The 18,598-nt window shown below is 41.8% G+C and overlaps 1 protein-coding gene across 1 annotated transcript in view; it reads left to right on the top strand.

Moving 5' to 3' along the window:
- The window catches only part of ccdc36 (coiled-coil domain containing 36), a 37,064-nt gene extending 23,120 nt beyond the window's left edge, over nucleotides 1–13,944 (top strand). Inside the window, exon 7 of the mRNA XM_078542906.1 lies at nucleotides 11,978–13,944. Coding sequence (XP_078399032.1) covers nucleotides 11,978–13,354 — 1,377 coding nt within the window. The 3' untranslated portion in view covers nucleotides 13,355–13,944. The remainder of the gene's footprint in view (nucleotides 1–11,977) is intronic.
- Nucleotides 13,945–18,598: the final 4,654 nt, after the last annotated feature.

Below are 18,598 nucleotides of genomic sequence, written 5' to 3'. Positions count from 1 at the left end.
GGGGCACACAAGCTCAGATCAAACAAGCAGGAAAGCTTTTACAAACAAGTTTCATCACTATTGCTGGTGAATATAGCATTGTCTGTGCCAAAATCTGTTTTTCAGAACATTTGGAGCCATTCTCTGTATTCCCACATTGGCAAAAGTGGCTGCGACATTTTGAAGGTGCTGTGGCAGGTTTTGCCATCGTGCGATGATAAAAGGAAAAAGGCCTTTCTCCTCCACTATGGCAGTGAAGAATTAGAAGATATTTTTGAAACACATACACCTGAGCAAAAATGTCTGTGAGTCAGCTACAAAGGCACTAATGTCCTATTTCATGCCCAAGAGAAACACAATCCATGATGCAATCATCTTCAGACACATGAAGCAAGAAGCAATCGAGAGAGTTTGCCAATATTGCATGCTTGAGGCGACTAGCAACCAAGTGTGACTTTGGTGATGTTGAACATGTTGATAGGAAAATAAAAACACAAATAATTGAAGATTGTCTCTCTAGCCAACTGCGCCAAAAAAGCACTCGAGAAATACAGAAAGCTGTCGGAGCTGTTGGAGTTAGCAAGTTCACTATCTCTTTCAGAGTCTAGAACTACTGAAGTTGAGGCTGCCAAAAACCGCACTCCAAGTTCAACTTTCGTGAATGCTATTCATTGCCCACGTGGCAAGAAACCACCTGCAAAGCATAAAAGCAGTCTCACAAACAGAGTTGTGACTTGTCCATAGAATGTTTCCACTGTGACGGTGCTTACCCACACCAGACAGGGTATCCTACCAGTAAGAAATGCAAAGTCTGTGGAAAACCCAACCACTTTGCTTGTGTTTGTCGCTCATCAGAAAAATTACCTACAGAAGAGTGCCATGTATGCATACCACAGCAAAAGGGTGAGAGAATGTAGCCAAAGTTGAGGCAGATGACACTGAATATACTTCTGTGCTCTCTTTCAGACACAGCAAACAGCCATTTGACAGTGACCATTGGCTGCTCAGACATAAATGCTGTCATAGATACAGGAGCATCTGTCAATGTCATGGGAGACGAAACATTCAACAAACTTCAGGATTGCCCCATTCTCTGCAAACCAGGGAATACAAAAAATTTCCCTTACAACAGTGACAAACCACTGAAAATTCTTGGCACTTTTGCTACGCCAATCTCACTCAAAGACGCCAGAATTTAGGCTGTATTTACATGGAGAATGTGACACGCTTATCAGTTTCCACACAGCAACAGATCTGCATGTGATTGCCGTCATATACGTGATTCCTACAAATACCAACAACATTCTTGAATTGTATGCTAACCGCTTTACTAGAATCAGAAAACTGAAAGGTGTACATGCAAGTTGCATGTAGATTCCAACGTGCCCCCAGTAGTGCATTAACAACAATGAATACCATTTCATGTCAGGAAGCAGACTGAGAGGGAACTGCAGCGTCTACTTGACACTATTGAAAAAGTTGGGGATGAGCCTACCACTTGGATCTCACCCATACAAGTCATCAAAAAATGCAAAAGTGAGAACCAGATTGGAATCTGCATTGATATGCAATCTGTTACAATCCAGTTAGGGACCAGTAACTTTTTGTTTAAAGTAGACAAAGTCTGAAATCCTAGGTACTTACTAAGAGAATAAAGCCACAGGATTCCACGGTTTTAAACAAACAAAATAAACTTTACTGTACAAAGTCAGAGAAGTAAAACAATTTACAATATCTATCTTATACTATAAGATTCAGAGTTAACATGAGGTATATGTGAATTAATAGGAAAACTGCAGCCGAATACACTGCACTAAATATTAAATGGTATTTGTGACCAAGACACATCCCACGGATTTCTCAACAACCCACCCAGACGTCAGTGAACACTGAGAGTCACAATATCTCGGTAAAACTCTGTCTCCCTCAGGAGGGATTTCAGCTCTTCACTTTCGTAGATCTAGCCTCTGAATTCCTTCAAAGGCTGTTCTCACTTGGACTGCCTCAACGAGTTCTCACCTCCCAGTGGTTCAATCTCTTCTCCTGAGACTGCGTTCCACACAAATCACAAAGCTGCACTCCCATCTCTAATTACTAGCACACTTCTAGCTCTTTCGCAGACCACTAACTTAACTAAGCTGGCCCTGCCCCTGGGTTTCTCTGAACTCCAGACTCCCAGCTGCACCGAGCTATAAATGGCTCTCAGGCTTCTTTGAGCCCTGGCATGTAACCAGTGATAATCCACCACGTTCTCAGCTCCCTGGGACTTCTCTTGAACCCGAACTGCCTGGAGCCTGTCAACAGCTCCTAGGGCTTCCCTTTGAGCTGCAAACCAAACAGCAATCAGCATCCTCTCCCAGCAAACACACAGATAAAACCAGAGAACCTTCATAAGCTCCACCTAGCTCCATGATAACGCAGTCTTTCAGGGTTCACTGAATGCTTTTAAACTAATTTAGCTCTAACTTCCAAAACAAAACATCTCTCTGGATTGCACTTCTTTGCAAGCAGCGTAGACATCACGTCTCTAGCTCTCCAGCCAAGTAAGCTCACTTGTTTTTTTTATGGCTCTGGCCTTTCTAGCTGTTAACTGCTTACATGTCATTAACAATGCTATCAAGTGGCACTTGCTTAGCAATAACCTGCTCACTGATGCTCAGTTTGGGCTCTGCCAGGGTCACTCAGCTCCTGTCCTCATTGCAGCCTTGGTTCAAATATGGACAAAAGAGCTGAACTCCAGAGACGAGGTGAGACTAACTGCCCTTGATATCAAGGCAGCATTTGACGGAGTGTGGCATCAAGGAGCCCTAATGAAACTGGAGTCAATGGGAATCAGGGGGAAAACTCTGAGCTGGTTAGACACATACCTAGCACAAAGGAAGATGGTTGTGGTTGTTGGAGGTCAATCATCTCAGTTCCAGGATATCATTGCAGGAGTTCCTCAGGATATTGACCTCAGCCCAACCATCTTCAGCTGCTTCATCAATGACATTCCTTCCATTATAAGGTCAGAAATGGGGATGTTTGATGATGATTGAACAATGTTCAGCACCATTCCCGACTCCTCAGATTCTGAAGCAGTCCATGTCCAAATGCAGCAAAACCTGGACAATATCCAGTCTTGGGCTGACAAGTGGCAAGTGATATTCACGCCACACAAGTGCCAGGCAATAACCATCTCCAACAAGAGAGAAACTAACCATCGCCCCATGGCATTCAATGGCTTTACCATCACTGAATCCCCCCACTATTAACATCCTAAGGGTTACCATTGACCATAAAATGAGCTGGACTAAACACATAAGTACTGTGGCTACGAGAGCAGGTCAGAGGGTGGGAATTCTGTGGAGAATAACTCACCTCCTGACTCCCCAAAGCTTATCCACCATCTTCAAGGCACATGTCAGGAGTGTGATGGAATATTCTCCATATCCTGGATGAATATGGTTCCAACGACACTCAAGAAGCTTGACACCATCCAGGACAAAGCAGCCCACTTGATTGGCACCTCATCCACAACATTCACTCCCTCCACCACCGATGCACAGTAGCAGCAGTTTGTACCATCTACAAGATGCACTGCCTGCACTCGTCAAGGCTCCTTAGGTAGCACCTTCCAAACCCATGACTGCTACCATCTAGAAGGACAAGGGCAGCAGACACATAGAAACAACACCACCTGGAAGTTCCCCTCCAAACCATTCACCATCCTGACTTGAAATGTATTGCCGTCCCTTCAGTGTCGCTGGGTCAAAATCCTGTTAGCACTGTGGATGTTCCTACACCACATGAACTGCAGCGGTTCAAGAAGGCAGCTCATCACCAACTTCTCAATTAGGGATGGACATTAAATGCTGGTCTAGCCAGCGATGCCTACATCACATGAATGAATAAAAAAAAATACTCCAAGCAGCTTCAGTTGTACTTATCCCATTTTCTTCAGCTAAACTTTAATCTTCTCAGAACTAAAAAATTACTTCTAAAATATTAACATGAACCATGAAGTAGATATTTGTCACAGGTCACCAAACCAAGCCATACAATGAGAAAGACACTAGACACCAACAATCGATGATATCATAGAAAAAATGCATGGTGCTAAACTCTTGGCTAAACTTGACCTCAATGCTGGCTGCCATGAAATCAAGCTTGCAGAAGAATCGAGGTATCTTACAGTATTCTACACTCATATTTACCTTTTTTGATACAAGATGCTCAATTCTGGAGTCAGATCAGTGGCTGATGTATTTCAACACATGATTCAGTCTGCACTTCAAGGATTTGAAGGCACGCTGAACATCAGTGATGACATTCTCATCCATGGTCACACCAAAAGTGAACTGAGACACATCTACAACACTTTAGGGAATGTAACCTCACCTGAACAAAGACAAGTGCTTGTTCAATGAAAACAGAATCAAATTCTTTAGCCATGTGTTCAGTGATGAAGTAGTATCACCTGATCCATGGAAGAAGAAGCCATTGCAAATGTTGCAGATCCTACAAACATGTCTGACAAACAGTCTTGAATCTGCAAGGACTCATCACGGACTGTAGTTGTTTCACTCCTGACCTTGCTATGCTAGCTGCCCTCCTATGCAATCTGATGAGAGATCTGACCAAGTGGGTGTGGACCCATCATACAAACAGACTGCACATCAAATAAAACAGCGGTTGTCATCAAGTTGCATAAATGCCTATTTCGACCTTGAGAAAACCACCCAGCTCAACTCATCGTGGATGCAAGCGCAATTCTCGTGAAAAAAGACAAGGCAGGGAAACCATCAATAGTTGTGATAGCAAGACGATCGCTAACACCCATAGAGCAACGTTATTCACAAACAAGAGAGAGAAGTTCTTTCAATCACGTCTCTATTTGTATGGAAGTTAATTTGAAGTCTTAACCGATCACAGATCTTGCTTGTAAGCTTGTTCAACAACAATCCACATAGCAAACCACCTACTTGAATAGAGCGCTGGATACTCAAACTACAGGAGTACGAGTTCTATATTGAGTATCAGCTAGGCAAGTGCAACCCAGTGGACTAACTTCCGCAATGCCTGTTGTGAACAGTCTACTAATCATGAGGAAAAGGTTGCCAAACAATATCTTAACTACGTAAGCCTAAATGCGGTGTCAAAGTGGCTAAAACTAGCTGACATCAAAGCAGCAACAAAACAAGATGAGGCATTACTACTATGTATGACGGTTATGGAATCACAAAACTGAAAAGATGTGATCAAAAGAGCGACTAGAAACAAAATCGCTCACATACTACAAGGTCTTTATAATGTTCAAAACGAGCTCACTGTTACAATTACATCTGATATCGTGTTACACAACTGCATTGTCATTCACAACAAAAACAGAAAATGCTGGAAAAACTCAGTAGGTCTAACAGCATTTGTGGAGAGATAAACAGAGTTAACGTTTCAAGTCCGTATGACTCCTCTTTAGAGCTAAAGAGAAGTAAAAATGTGATGAAATTTATACTGTTTAAGTGGGGGGGAGGTGGAGCAGGTGAAGCTGGATAGAAGGCCAGCGATACGTGGGGGTACAGGAGATATTGACAAAGATGTCATGAACAAGAGGACAAAGGGGGTGTTAATGGTAGTGGTAAGGGCTAAAGGAGGTGCTGATAGTGGCATTAAGGAAAGAAATTAGAATGTGATAATAGCAGGACACGCGTAAGCACTCTGAAAAGAACAACATGAACACGATGGCATGTGGGGGGCACCCCATACACAAAGCATTGTCATTCCACAATCATTGAGGGAATGTGTTGTTGATAAAGCACAGGAAGGTCACCAGGAAATTGTCAAAACCAATGAACTCCATAGGGAAAAGGCATGGTTCCCAGGAATTGACCATATGATAGAGCACAAATTCAATCAGTATTTGCCATGTCAAGCAACCATAATGTCAAATCTTTGTGATCCTCTATCCATGGATTGAGGTTAGCATTGATTTCGCAGATTTGCCCAATTGCCCACAACTGCTTGTTGACACTGATGATTGAAGAATCCTGCTTCGGATACCATGAAGTAGGCTTCGTAAGTCTTGAGTATATTAACAGCAAGTCTTTATTAACAACTCATAAAACCAAGTATATATTTATAATAGAAGGACAGGTACGAAGCTGACTCCAGTCTAGGTCTTTACCCATCTCCAGACTGACCCTGGCTCTGGGTCATGTGCCTTCATCCTGTGTGGATGAAACTATAGTCAGTCCCACATTAGCCTTTTATCTATCAGACTCTACTACTACACCTACCCCAAAGTCTTTATCCTATGGATATAGAGTTACTTTAGTTTACTTCCAAGTCTTACATTGCTATAAGTCTTGTGCACTAACCTTATTGTTACAACCTTAATGCAATTCTAAAATTATTGCTATTACAGTATTAACATTAACAACATTCCCACTACCCCATCTCCCCTCCTTCAAGTACTTGAAGTTAAAGGTTCAGGTGGTCTGGAGGCCTTATAACCCTTCCACATCTCATTTGTCAGGAGGATGGTAGGCTCTGGTGGTTCTTATTCTTGTTGTTGGCTTGGGGGTTGACTGGTTTGAGCATGGTTTCATCTGTTTCTTCCATTGCTTGATGTTAAACCATGCCTGCTTGGTTTGGTGGGGAATGGATGTTGTTACACTTGATCGTTTTTTGAGAAGTGAATGAAAATGATATTCATCTGCTTGGCAGCGTTTTTCTTCTTTCGTTTCCTTTTAGACGGTCTGGATTCTCTCTGAAGCTAAGGAAGAGCATTCCTGTGGCGAGAAGAAGATTGAGTAGCATGCTCACCTTGCATTTTGTTGTTGATTGTGCATAACTGCTACCAGGTTCCAGCATCCCTTGTGGTTTTGCTAAGCTGGCTGGATGTTGCTGTTTGTGCACCTTGGTTGGCATGCCTACTGACTGTACCATCATCGTAGTTGGAGATAGAGGCTCCTCAGGCTGTTGATCCTTCTCTGGTAATACTTCCATCAGAGATTCAGTGGTAATCTCGTGTGTGTTAGGTTGATCTGACCATCGGGGACTTCCAGGGTCTGGAATGATGATGGACAAACCTGCACCGCAATAAGATAAGAGGGATCGCAGGTGAAATCAGAGTCTGAATACTCTTTAGTGTTTAAGGACTCAGGACCGTGCTGTTCTGTCTGGCTAATGACTGGTAGAATTGGCATCTTCTGCAAGTTGGAGAAGATCGAGGGCGACACAGGCATCTCTGCTCAGAAGAGAGAAAGGCTGATTGTGGATGACATATATCAGCTCAAAAGTTTGTTTGTCACCACACCTCAGTGGTTCAAGGATCATGCCATTGACTGGGAATGGGATTCCCCCTGCTCCATGCAGCGAAGTGTGTTGTACAAATTTCAAGTTTCCTTGTCTGACAGGACTGTCACGCTAGCACCTGAATCTAATATAAAATTTGTTAGATGGCCATTTACCAGGATATCAGCATTCCAAAATGAAGAACCGCATTCTCTGATGTCCCCCAAGAAGAATGGCTGTGTGCCTTCTGGGTCTTCAGTCTCGACCTCGTGGATTACCTTTGGGATGTCTGTGCGGTGCTGGGGTTTGACATCCAGTTTACCAAAATGTCCCTGTTTTTTAAGTGGAAGCATTGGACAGTACTCAGAGGACACTGATCTTTCCTGTGAGGGCTTCGCAACACAGAGCTGGCAAGGTCACTCTGCTGGGCAATTCAGGGATTGTGTTCCCTGACTTGAACAGTCCCTGCGTCCTTGTGACTTGATATGATGGACAGAGGGTTGATTTTTGCCCCGTGAAGTGTTCTCTCCCCTTAGGATGGTCCTGTCTTGTTCACATAGCTCAGCCAGTCTATCTAGCTGGATAGCTTTGTCGAGGGTAAGGTCAACCTTAGCTTGTAGGAGGTTAGAGAGTGAATCGTCTGCAACACCCACCACTATTCTGCCTCATATGAACTCGGACTTCAAATCACCATATTTGCATCCATCTGCCATCCTATAGAGATTGTTAATGAAGAATCGACAGGTTCCCCAGGGATCTGGACTCTCATATTAAATTTAGCTCTCTTCAGTATTTTATTGGATCTCAAGTTGAAATAGACGTGAAAGGATTTCAAAACATTTTCAAATTTCGAAGATGATTCTTCAATAGCTTGCCGTGTAATGATTTTGTCTGCTATTGGCCCAATCGCGTAAAGAAGTTTTCTAACTTCTTCTGCCCCTGATTTTTATTTAGACCCACAGCAATGCTGTATCTTAAAAATCTTCTCTTCCAAAGACGCCAATTGTGTGACTAGTCTGGGCCACGGGTGAATCCCAGTGGAACTGGGAGTGTGGAATTGCAATCTATTTTTGATGATTTTAAAGAATGTGGGTACAGCTTTAAGAGACTGCAGTCTTCCAAGATGGTGCCGCTGGTTACTGCCGAACAAAGGATCTTCCTGTGCTTGCCAGTCTTTGGTGGGCACTTCAAAATGGCAGCGGCGCGATTCTGCCTGAAGAAGAAGGGACCACAATGCTGGTGTAGGTTGGCTGGCTGCCGACTTCATTTATTCAGCGGTATCATCTTATGAGTTGGAACTCTTGGAAAAGAACCTCGGGCTTGCTGTTTTCAAACTTGAACGGTCGTGAGGTACCCAGAATGGACAAAATTAATTATTAATGATTATTTTTTCTCCTGGGCTTCGGAGCCGCGTGTTGAGGCTCAGAGTCTGGGATCAGGTTTAGCAACCAGTTGCTTTCAAATAGTGCTTCTCACTAAATGACTTAAAAAGGGATTCTCAGGGCAAGCTGGCCTGGAATTTAAAAATTTTATCTCATCCTTGCAGGCTGTGAGCTCTGCTTGCTGAAGCTGGACTTCCAAGGAAGATTAAATTGAGTATTCTGCTTGAGTAAGACTTCTACCTTTCTTGTTTGCTTCCAGGTTCTTCTGTCTCTGTAGCTTTTGCTTTTTTTTTCTGATGAGTTTTCTCAGCTCTGCAGCTTCAGTTGGGAGTTAGATTCAGTGCAGAATCCATTGAAGGTGTCCTTTTTCTTAGTTTCTCAGCAGTCTTGTGAGGATGAGGGTTTGATGCCTGTGCTGCCACCATGAAGAATCCTGCTTTGGACACCATGAAGTAGCTTCGTAGTCTTGAGTATATTAACAGCAAGTCTTTATTAACAACTCATAACTATGTACATATTTACAGTAGTGGGTACAGGTATGGAGCTGGCTCCAGCCTAGGTCTTGCTCCACCTCTAGACTGATCCTGATTCTGAGTCATGTGCCTTCTTAAATCACTGTGTGGGCGGTACTTTACTCAGTCCCACATTAACCCCTTATGTACCAGACCCTACTACTACAACGACTACAGCAGATTCCCAGTTGTGGAAATAGTTTTGTCTGCCTCAACAAAAAGAGTCATCCTAAAGCTTGACCAGATTTTCGCCTTGCATGGAATCCCTCAAATGTTGAGAAGTGACAATGAACCCCCATTCAATGCCATGAGTTCAGTAAATTTGTGAACTATCTAGGTTTCACTCATCAAAAGATCACACCCCATTGGGCAAGAGCTAATGCATTAGTTAAGAGATTTACGTGTACTGTGAAAAAACTGCTATGTACAGCTACAGCTGAGAGCAAGTCATGGAAGCAAGAGCTGTATTGTTTTCTTCGCAATTACAGAGCGACTTGTCACTTGACTGCTGGAAAGCCTCCAGCTATACTCATCTTTGCACATCCTATACGCATGCGTCTTCCTGAGCTACCCCATGGAGCTAATGATCAACATGAACAGGATCAAGAACAGAAGGATTGCATGAGAGTAAGTGCAGAATGAAACATGAAATTCAGAGCTACACCATTAAAGCCAGGAGACCAAGTGCTTGTGAAACTTGATGGTCATGTTGGAAAGTAAACAACCCTTTATGACATCCAGCCATTTGTTGTGACCAACACAAAAGGATCAATGATCACTGCTGAGCATGGTTCACAAACCATCACATAAAACACATCATTCTTCAAAGCATTGAAAACACCATTCATAAGCATTGAATCCAACATTGACATCTCAGATGAAGAATTTGAGTCAAATGAGACCACGCCTGAGGTTAGATGCTATCCTATTCATGAGAGAAAATGTTCACCATACTTAAGTGATTGTTACAAAGTGAACTATTTTCAGTTGGTGGACAAATCCCTCATAACATTGTATATAACTGAGTGCATTTTTAAATTAATACAAATGTTAGAATTTGTAATAAGTTGAATGTTCAAGTTATGCTTAAGTTTATTGTTTACACTTTGGAGACGAATCATTGAAACATGTTATGTTTCTCATTTATTAAGAAGTGGAGGCATGTAGCATATTAGTGTTTTGAAAAGTGCAATGTATGTGTTTTGTTCTCTTGAAGATACCATACAGAAGTGTACCATCAGAGTGACTGTGCAAGCAGAAGCAGACAGTCTGAAGAAGCTGTTTAATAAAAGAAGCCATGTTACTCATGCACTTTTAATTCTGGTCTGTTTTGGCTGTTTCTAGTCCCAAGAACACTCTGCCCTCACACTGCCCACTCTCTTTAATTAAATGGCCTCTACATTTCCAGAAGCGCAGTAAGGCTCCAGGAACATCAGGCCCTGAATGCACATAGTCCCATATTTAGGATATCACAGTTAAAGTTGCAAAGCGATCTTAAAATGCTGGGTATTTCTGAGCTGCAGTCTGAAACTGACAAGTGTTGCAATTTGCAAAGTTTAAAGAATAATTAAACCTTGCTTTCAGCCCGCTACTAAACAAAGGTGAGAATGTTTGACTTGATAGGGACACAACACTACCTCAGCAGAACAATGCTAAATTAACAGACTGCTTGTTCGACATCAAGTGCTGGAAAAGCAGAAATTTTCTCCAATTAAATATTGGGAAGACAGAAGCCATTTTCTTCAGTCCCCACTACAAACTCCATTCCCTAGTGACCTACTCTATCACTCTCCCTGAGAACCATCTGATGCTGAAACACACTTTTTGCAACCTTGATATCATATTTGACCTCAAGATGAACTTCCAACCACACTACCAAGACTGCCTATTTCCATCCCTGTAACATTGGCTGACTTCACCCCTGTCACAGCTCATTTGTTGCCAAATACATATGGAGATAGATGTAAAGGAGCATCTTAAAGGAGAAAATAGAGGTAAAGAGGCAGAGAGATTTAGGGAGGGAATTCCAGGAATTAAGGTTTAGGCAGCTGAAGGCCTGGCCTCCAGTGGTGGAGCAATTGAAGCGAGAAGCCAGAATTAGATGAGCACAGTTACCTTGGAGAGTTGTGGGGCTGGAGGAGATTGCAGAGATACAGAGGGGCGAGGCCATGCGGAATTTGAAAACAAGGATGAAAGTTTTGAAATTGGCTCCCACTTAAGCAATGACTCAACATAGGCCAACGAGCAGGGGTGATGGGTGAACAGGACTTGGAGGAGTCAAGAAGGATGGTGGTGAGGTAAAGCTGGGTGCCAATATGTGAAAACTAACTTGAGCAGTGGAATAATGGACTCACCACAGAAAATTCTGGCCTGTGTTTTTGGATGATATTGCTGAAGGGTAGCATATAGATGCAAAATATGAGGGGGCCAAGAATAGATTCTTGGGAGACACCAGAAGTAACTCTGTGGGAGCAGGAAGAGAAGCCATTGCAAGTGATACTCTGGCAGATAGTTCAGTAAAATTCTTTCCCCGATTGTAGGCACTACAGTCAGTGCCTATCTTCATCCAAATCTAAAAAATATCCCTAGTTTAAACATCCTTTCTATTTTTTAGCAAAGGTAATTTGTGTACCCAGTGCTAGTTGAAATAAACAGGAAATTTGGAATTATACCTAAGGCATCAATGAGTTATAATGGTTAACAGATAGTCATAGTGGAATTTTATACATTGTTCCAAAAATAAGTCATCACCAGAAGAATGTGACTTTATTTAGCATTTAGGACTGTGAAGAGCATAGTTTCATGAACACTATGACTTTTCTCTTACAGAAGGAGATGGAAGTGAGTAATCTTAGAACTCAACTACAGTTAATGCAGGAGTGCCTGGATGGGATAAAACATTCACAATGTCAACAACATCAGAAAATGTATGAACAGCTTAGTTGGTTTAAAGATCACTTTCAGGTTAAAGAAATCCTGTCTGAACTCCATAAACTCACTTCTGAAACAAGCCCTATTATCCAGGTGCAGAACAATATGACACAAACAACTCCTTGTTCAAATGAAGAGCTCTGCATTGTCAGTAGGAAGAAGGCTTATTATGAAAGCACAAGAGTTTGCAGAACATCATTCCAACCTCAACCAGTAGTAATGGACAACTACCAACTTCCTGACACCAAAGCTGTATGTGCAGAAAGTAGCAGTAATCATCTGAATGTTCACCAGAAAACTTTACCAGAGGCTGCCAGGATGGGGCAGTGCACTTTCATTCATGAACATAATGCCATGTCTTCATGTAGAGGCAAGGCTGAAGTCACTTCACCATGTTCTACTGCAACAAATTCAAACCACATAATATCTGCATGTCCCATCAATCACGTTGCGCAAAGGGAGGTTTTGCCAAGTAGATTATCTTCTCAAACTCTTTCCCATGCTGATGTCAAATTGGCTGAATACCAGAATGGCTCAAGGAGCAAATCACCCTGTACTTCCAATGCACCTGAACAGCACAGTATTCAGAAAATACATCACAATGACAAAAAAAACAAATGGGGTCCTATACCCTTCAATCCAAGTGTAAAATATAAATTTGATCAGAATATGTGGCAGGACATAAATAAAAAGAGTAACAATATAAGGAGAGATTATAGTGCTGTTGCAGGCAGAAAGATGGCAACTGTAAGATGCACTAAAAGAAGAACCACCTACGTTACACACAGTAAGAAAAAGGAAAACATCATCAAAGCACCAGATAAATCAAAGATCAAGAATATCATCATGAAACAAACTGCTTTGGATAAACCGAAGATTAAGGCAGTCACCCAGAGACAAACAAAAATGAGTGAGAAGAAAGCATTTGGCAATGCTTCTTGTGAAAAGCGAAGACACCCTCTTGAAGGACTCCCTGTGAGAGATGGGAGCTGGCAGGGACATGTAAAGAAGGGAAATTACCCACAACAGCAGAATGTAAGGAAAGAGATTCCGAAAGCAGCTAATAGAAATCTTTCACAGTATCCTCCTAACTCCTTACAAGAGAATTGTTTGCAGAATGGTATGGAATCTGAACATAAGTTTCAGTCATGGTTTAGTCCTTTAAGTCTAACTCAAGAGAGCTCCTATGATAATCTACCAAATCCTTTATTTGGAAAGGAAGCACAAAACAAAACGCAGCTTAACCTTTTTGACAGCAGTGATGATTCAGATTAGGATATATATAGCTTTTACTCCATCAAATCTCAATATTTTTCAAAAAAAGGAAGAATGACAAAAATATGAAATAAATTAATTTTACTGTGAAAATTGCATTATTTTACAGATCATATTTTGTTCACATTAATTTATGCTAAATATACCACATCCCTACAATTTAATGTCTGTCCTAGCTTATTGCTTTAGAAATTAATCCATTGTAACTAGTAAGAATTGTTTGCTGTTGAAAATAGCTGTAATTGTAACCGTTTTCACAGCATTGGTGCTTTTAATTTCTTTGAAGTACTAATCGTTAATGAAATCCTGTGCATTACAAACTAATTATTTTTTCTGAATTTTGTCCTCTAAGTGGTTGCACTATTGAGACAATTTTTTTGCATTCAGTATTTTATTTATAGCTAGCATTAGTTTGCCAGTGTCTTATTGACCTATGCTGTTATGTACCTACCACTTGACTGTTGGTGCATTTCTGTTTTGTACTTTGGCCTTTATATTGCACATTGTACTTCCGACATTTTGCAGTTGTCAAACTACTGCTGGAAACTACTTCCATTATATCCAGTAGTAGTCCATTAAAGGAAGTAGAAGGCTAATATTTCCTACTCATGTTGTATCTGAAATGTTATCAAAGGTATATGTGTGAGATAATTTTACGGGTGGGATTTTCTGTCCCGCCCACCACTGGGATCATCCGGTCCTGCCAAAAGTCAATGGACTTGTGGCTTGGCAGCTGCATCCCCTGCAGCGGGTGCCGCCCTGACAGGACCGGAAAATCCCAGTCTATGTTTAAAAAATAATAAACTTCAATCTGTATTAAGCAAAGGAATTAAGAAAAATTAGATTATCTGATACATTAAGTAGCTGATAGAGTTTTTTAGTGAAAAGTTATTTTTACTGCCTGGCACAGGATCTGTTATTTCTTTTCTGGTCTTAGTTTTAGCGACTATATAATCTGATCTTGACAGTCCTTTCCAGCTTTTAAAAATTGCTTCTGGGGCACAGGGGATAGTTGACAATCCTCCACTGTTGTTAATGCATTGAAGAGGATAGATTGCATGATAGGTCAGATTTTACATGGCCTATAGTAAGCTTGATGGAACGAATAAGTGTTTTCTCCTTCCAAGCTTTCCTATCACACAGTGCAGAAGAGGCCCTTCGGCCCATCGAGTCTGCACCAATACGTGAGAAACACCTGACCTACCTACCTAATCCCATTTACCAGCACTTGGCCCATAGCCTTGTAACTGGCTATGTCCTATGTAACTGACTGCCAAAGGAAAAGAACTCTGCAAGCAATATAGAAGGCACGAGTATACTGGACATGAATCAAGAAAAAGATGAATTAATATCACATGGGGGTGGGCGGGTGGTGGTGCTGTAGGAGGCTATTGAATTCAGCAAACTTATGGATTGTTCAAAACTGATCACAAATTTACTGGCCTCAGCAGATTGCAATTGGGACTTTGATGTAGAAACAGATGGATATTGCTAAATTGCTGGTCCTGGCCAAACAATGGCAGTCGATTGTGTTACTGAGTCCTGGGACGATTAATTGCATTACTGGGTCAGGCAACAATTGATTGTGTTACTGTGGTCATGAGAAGCTCCTGCCTATGTATAGATACTTGAAAAACAACAAACTGCTGAGATGACAAAAAAGCAAGGTTGAAAAACAATGTCATAATGCAGTAAAGACCCCATATGAGCAGAGAGGGGGGAAATATCTAGAAGACATTGGGTCTGCAGACAAATGGAAAGCAACAGCAGGCTGGTTACCTACTGTCATGGACCTACTCCATTGCCAGAAGACCCTCTGAGCGAGTAGTGGTAAGTAAATAGGGGGGCTTGATTTAATTGAAGAACTAGCACTGTGTTACAAGGAACAATAAATTAGATATTGATTGAACCAATCAAATCTGTGCAGTCTACATTTGTACCCACGCATCTTGGTAGTAATTCTAGTGTCCAAAAATGCTTGAGGCATGTTGGCCTTCAGATTTGGTGATAGCAGCAGGGCACTGGGAGCCAGAATGAGTGGTGGACAAAAAGAGCAGGCCCAAAAAGGGGGCCAAAAGGAAAAAGGCCCAGTGACACAGGGAGAAAAGGTAACTAAATAATGTGTGGAGTAAAACTGATCCCGGAGACCCATCTGGTTAAGAACATGATGGGTTCCCGGACAGACTTTTGAAAGTCGTGGAGGATTGGTGTGATTCCTTCAGTAAGCCGGAGAAGTCGTGAAGGCATTTTGACTGCTGGCTTATCACCAGCAACAGTTAAGGGATCAACAAGAAATCGCAGATTCACGAAAAGAAACAGAATTAATGAGACCGAGAGGCGGTTTTTAGCCAGTTAGGAAAGGTGGTCGGGGAGGTAACTGAGGAGAGAGACGTACCCCGGCAGACTAAGCAGCAATGTGTGACCCACTGTTGGACAGGTCTCTCAGGAGGAAGATAAAAAAATTGAATACAGACAGAAATTCTGTGAGGCAGAGGCAGTGATGGAGAAACTGAAGTTAAAATGTGAAGGAATGAAGACAGCCTATGGCGTCTTGCAGGAGAGTAATTTTGATAAGTAGGATCATACTAAATATAGGCAAACCATAGCACAGCTGCAGGCTCATGTAAAACAGCAAATGGGTATGATTAATCTAATGGTGGGCGATGGGTGGACTCCGGAGTGGGGATATGACAAGGCTCTCGATCCCGGGGGGCAACGGAGAATCTGATGCATTAAACCCGATAGGAACCTCCTGAGGCAAGTGGGGAGCCATTCAGAAACAATATGTGATCCCCTATAACACTAATGATGTGAAGGGTCACACGTCTAACGTTAAAATGTTAGCGAAAGATGGGAATGTTAGCATGTTCTTCATCCAATTGGAACAATTGCAGACAATACACTCATGGGATGAGGAAGAGATTGTCAGAGTTTGCATGATGAAGCTATCGCCTTCAATATACAGCCGCTTACCCTTAGTCAAAAAGAGAGAGGGTAGGGACTGGACGGCCATAAGGAAGCTGTCAGGGAGGCTATGGGACAGGGTGGGAAACCCTTTCAAGGCGTGGAACGATGTGATGCAAGGAGAATGGGAGGCAGTAGACAGCAATGTTGAGCAAAAATGGGCAGCATGTAATGCTATGGACAGAGTCGCAGCCTCAGCTGATTTATAGGGAATCCCTGAGTCAAATGACTTAGAAACATAGAAAAGTAGAAGTAAGAGTAAGTCATTTGGCCCTTCGAGCCTGCTCCACCATTCAATATGTTCATGGTTGATTCTTTATCTCAATGCCATACTCCCGCTCTCTCCCCATACCCCTTGATGCCTTTAGAGTCTAGAAATCTATGTTTCCTTCCTAAATATATTCAGGGCCTCCACATCCCTCTGAGTGAAGAAATTTCCCATCTCAGTCCTAAATGGCCTACCCCCCATCCTGAGATTGTGACTCCTTGTTCTAGACCCCCCAGCCAGAGGAAACATCATTCCTGCATCCAGTCTGTCCAGCCCTGTCAGAATTTTATACGTTTAAATGAGATCCCCTTTCATTCTTCTAAACTCCAGTGAATACAGGCCTAGTCGGCCTAATCTCTCCTCATACAACAATCCTGCATCCCAGGAATCCGTCTGGTGAACCTTCACTGCACTTCCTCTACGGCAAGTATATCCTTTCTTAGGTAAGGAAACCAAAACTGGACACAATACTCCAGGTGTGGTCTCGTCAAGGCCCTATACAACTGCAGTAAGACATCCTTGCTCCTGTACTCAAGTCCTTGTGCAATGAAGGCCAACATACCATTTGCCTTCTTAACTGCTTGCTGCACCTGCATGCTTGCTTTCAATGACTGGTGTACAAGGGCATTCAGGTCTTTTTGTACATGAACATTTAAATAAAATACTGCCATTCTGCTTTTCCTACCAAAGTGGATAACTTCACACTTATCTATGTTGTACTGCATCTGCCATGTATTTGCCCACTTACTCAACTTGTCTAAATAGCTTTAAAGCCTCTTAACATCCTCCTCACCACTCATATTCCCACCTAGTTTTGTGTCATTAGCAAACTTGGAAATATCACATTTGGTTCCCTCATCCAAAGCATTGATATATATTGTGAATAGTTGGGGCCCAAGCATTGACCCCTGCGGTACCCCACTAGTCACTGTCTGCCATTCTGAAAAAGACCCATTTATTCCTACTCTCTTGTTTCCTATCTGCTAACCAATTCTCATTCCATGCCAATGTATTACCCCCAATCCCTAGTACTTTAATTTTGCACACTAACCTCCAATGTGGGACTTTATCAGAAGCTTTCTGAAAATCCAAATACACCATATCCACTGGTTCTCCCTTATCTATTGTGCTAGTTATGTCCTCAAAAACCTCCAGTAGATTTGTCAAACATAATTTCCCTTTCATAAATCCATGTTGACTTTGTCTAATCCCTTTGTTATTTTCTAAGTGCCCTATTATCACATCCTTTATAATAGACTCTAGCATTTTCCCTACCACTGATGTTAGGCTAACTAGTCTGTAATTCCCTGTTTTTTCCCTCCTTTTTTAAATAGTGGGGTTACATTTGCCACCCTTCAATCTGCTGGGACTGTTACAGAATCTACAGAATTTTGGAAGATGACAACCAACACATCCACTATTTCCATGGCCACCTCCTTTAGTACATTGGGATGTAAATCATTAGGCCCTGAGGATTTATTGGCTTTCAGTCCCATTAATTTCTCCAGCATTCTTTTTTTTTTAGTAATATGAATTTCCTTCAATTCCTTCTTCTCACTAGTCCTTTGGTTCCCTAGTATTTCTGGGAAGTTATTTGTGTCTTCCTCCATGAAGACAGAACTAAAGTAGTTGTTTAATTGTTCTGCCATATTCTTGTTCTCTATTATAAATTCTCCTGTTTCGGGCTGTGAGGAACCTACGTTTGTCTTTGCTAATCTTTTTCTTCTTACATACTTATAGAAGCTTTTACAGTCCTCTTTTATGTTCCTTGCAAGTTTTTTCTCATACTCTATTTTTCCCCCCCTAATCAATCTCTTGGTCCTCCTTTGCTAAATTCTAAACTGCTCCCAATCCTCAGGCTTGCTACTTTTTCTAACAACTTTAACTCCTCTTTGGATCTAAAACTATCCTTAATTTCTTTTGTTAGCCATGGTTGGGCCACTTTTCCTGTTGTGTTTTTGCCCCAGAAAGGAATATATAACTATTGCAATGCATACATTTGTTCCTTAAAT

The sequence above is a fragment of the Cetorhinus maximus genome, chromosome 6, assembly GCF_964194155.1.
Source record: "Cetorhinus maximus chromosome 6, sCetMax3.hap1.1, whole genome shotgun sequence".
Lineage (NCBI taxonomy): Eukaryota > Metazoa > Chordata > Chondrichthyes > Lamniformes > Cetorhinidae > Cetorhinus > Cetorhinus maximus.
Note: the sequence above shows the minus strand (reverse complement) of the source record. Positions and strands in the feature narration are given on the sequence as shown.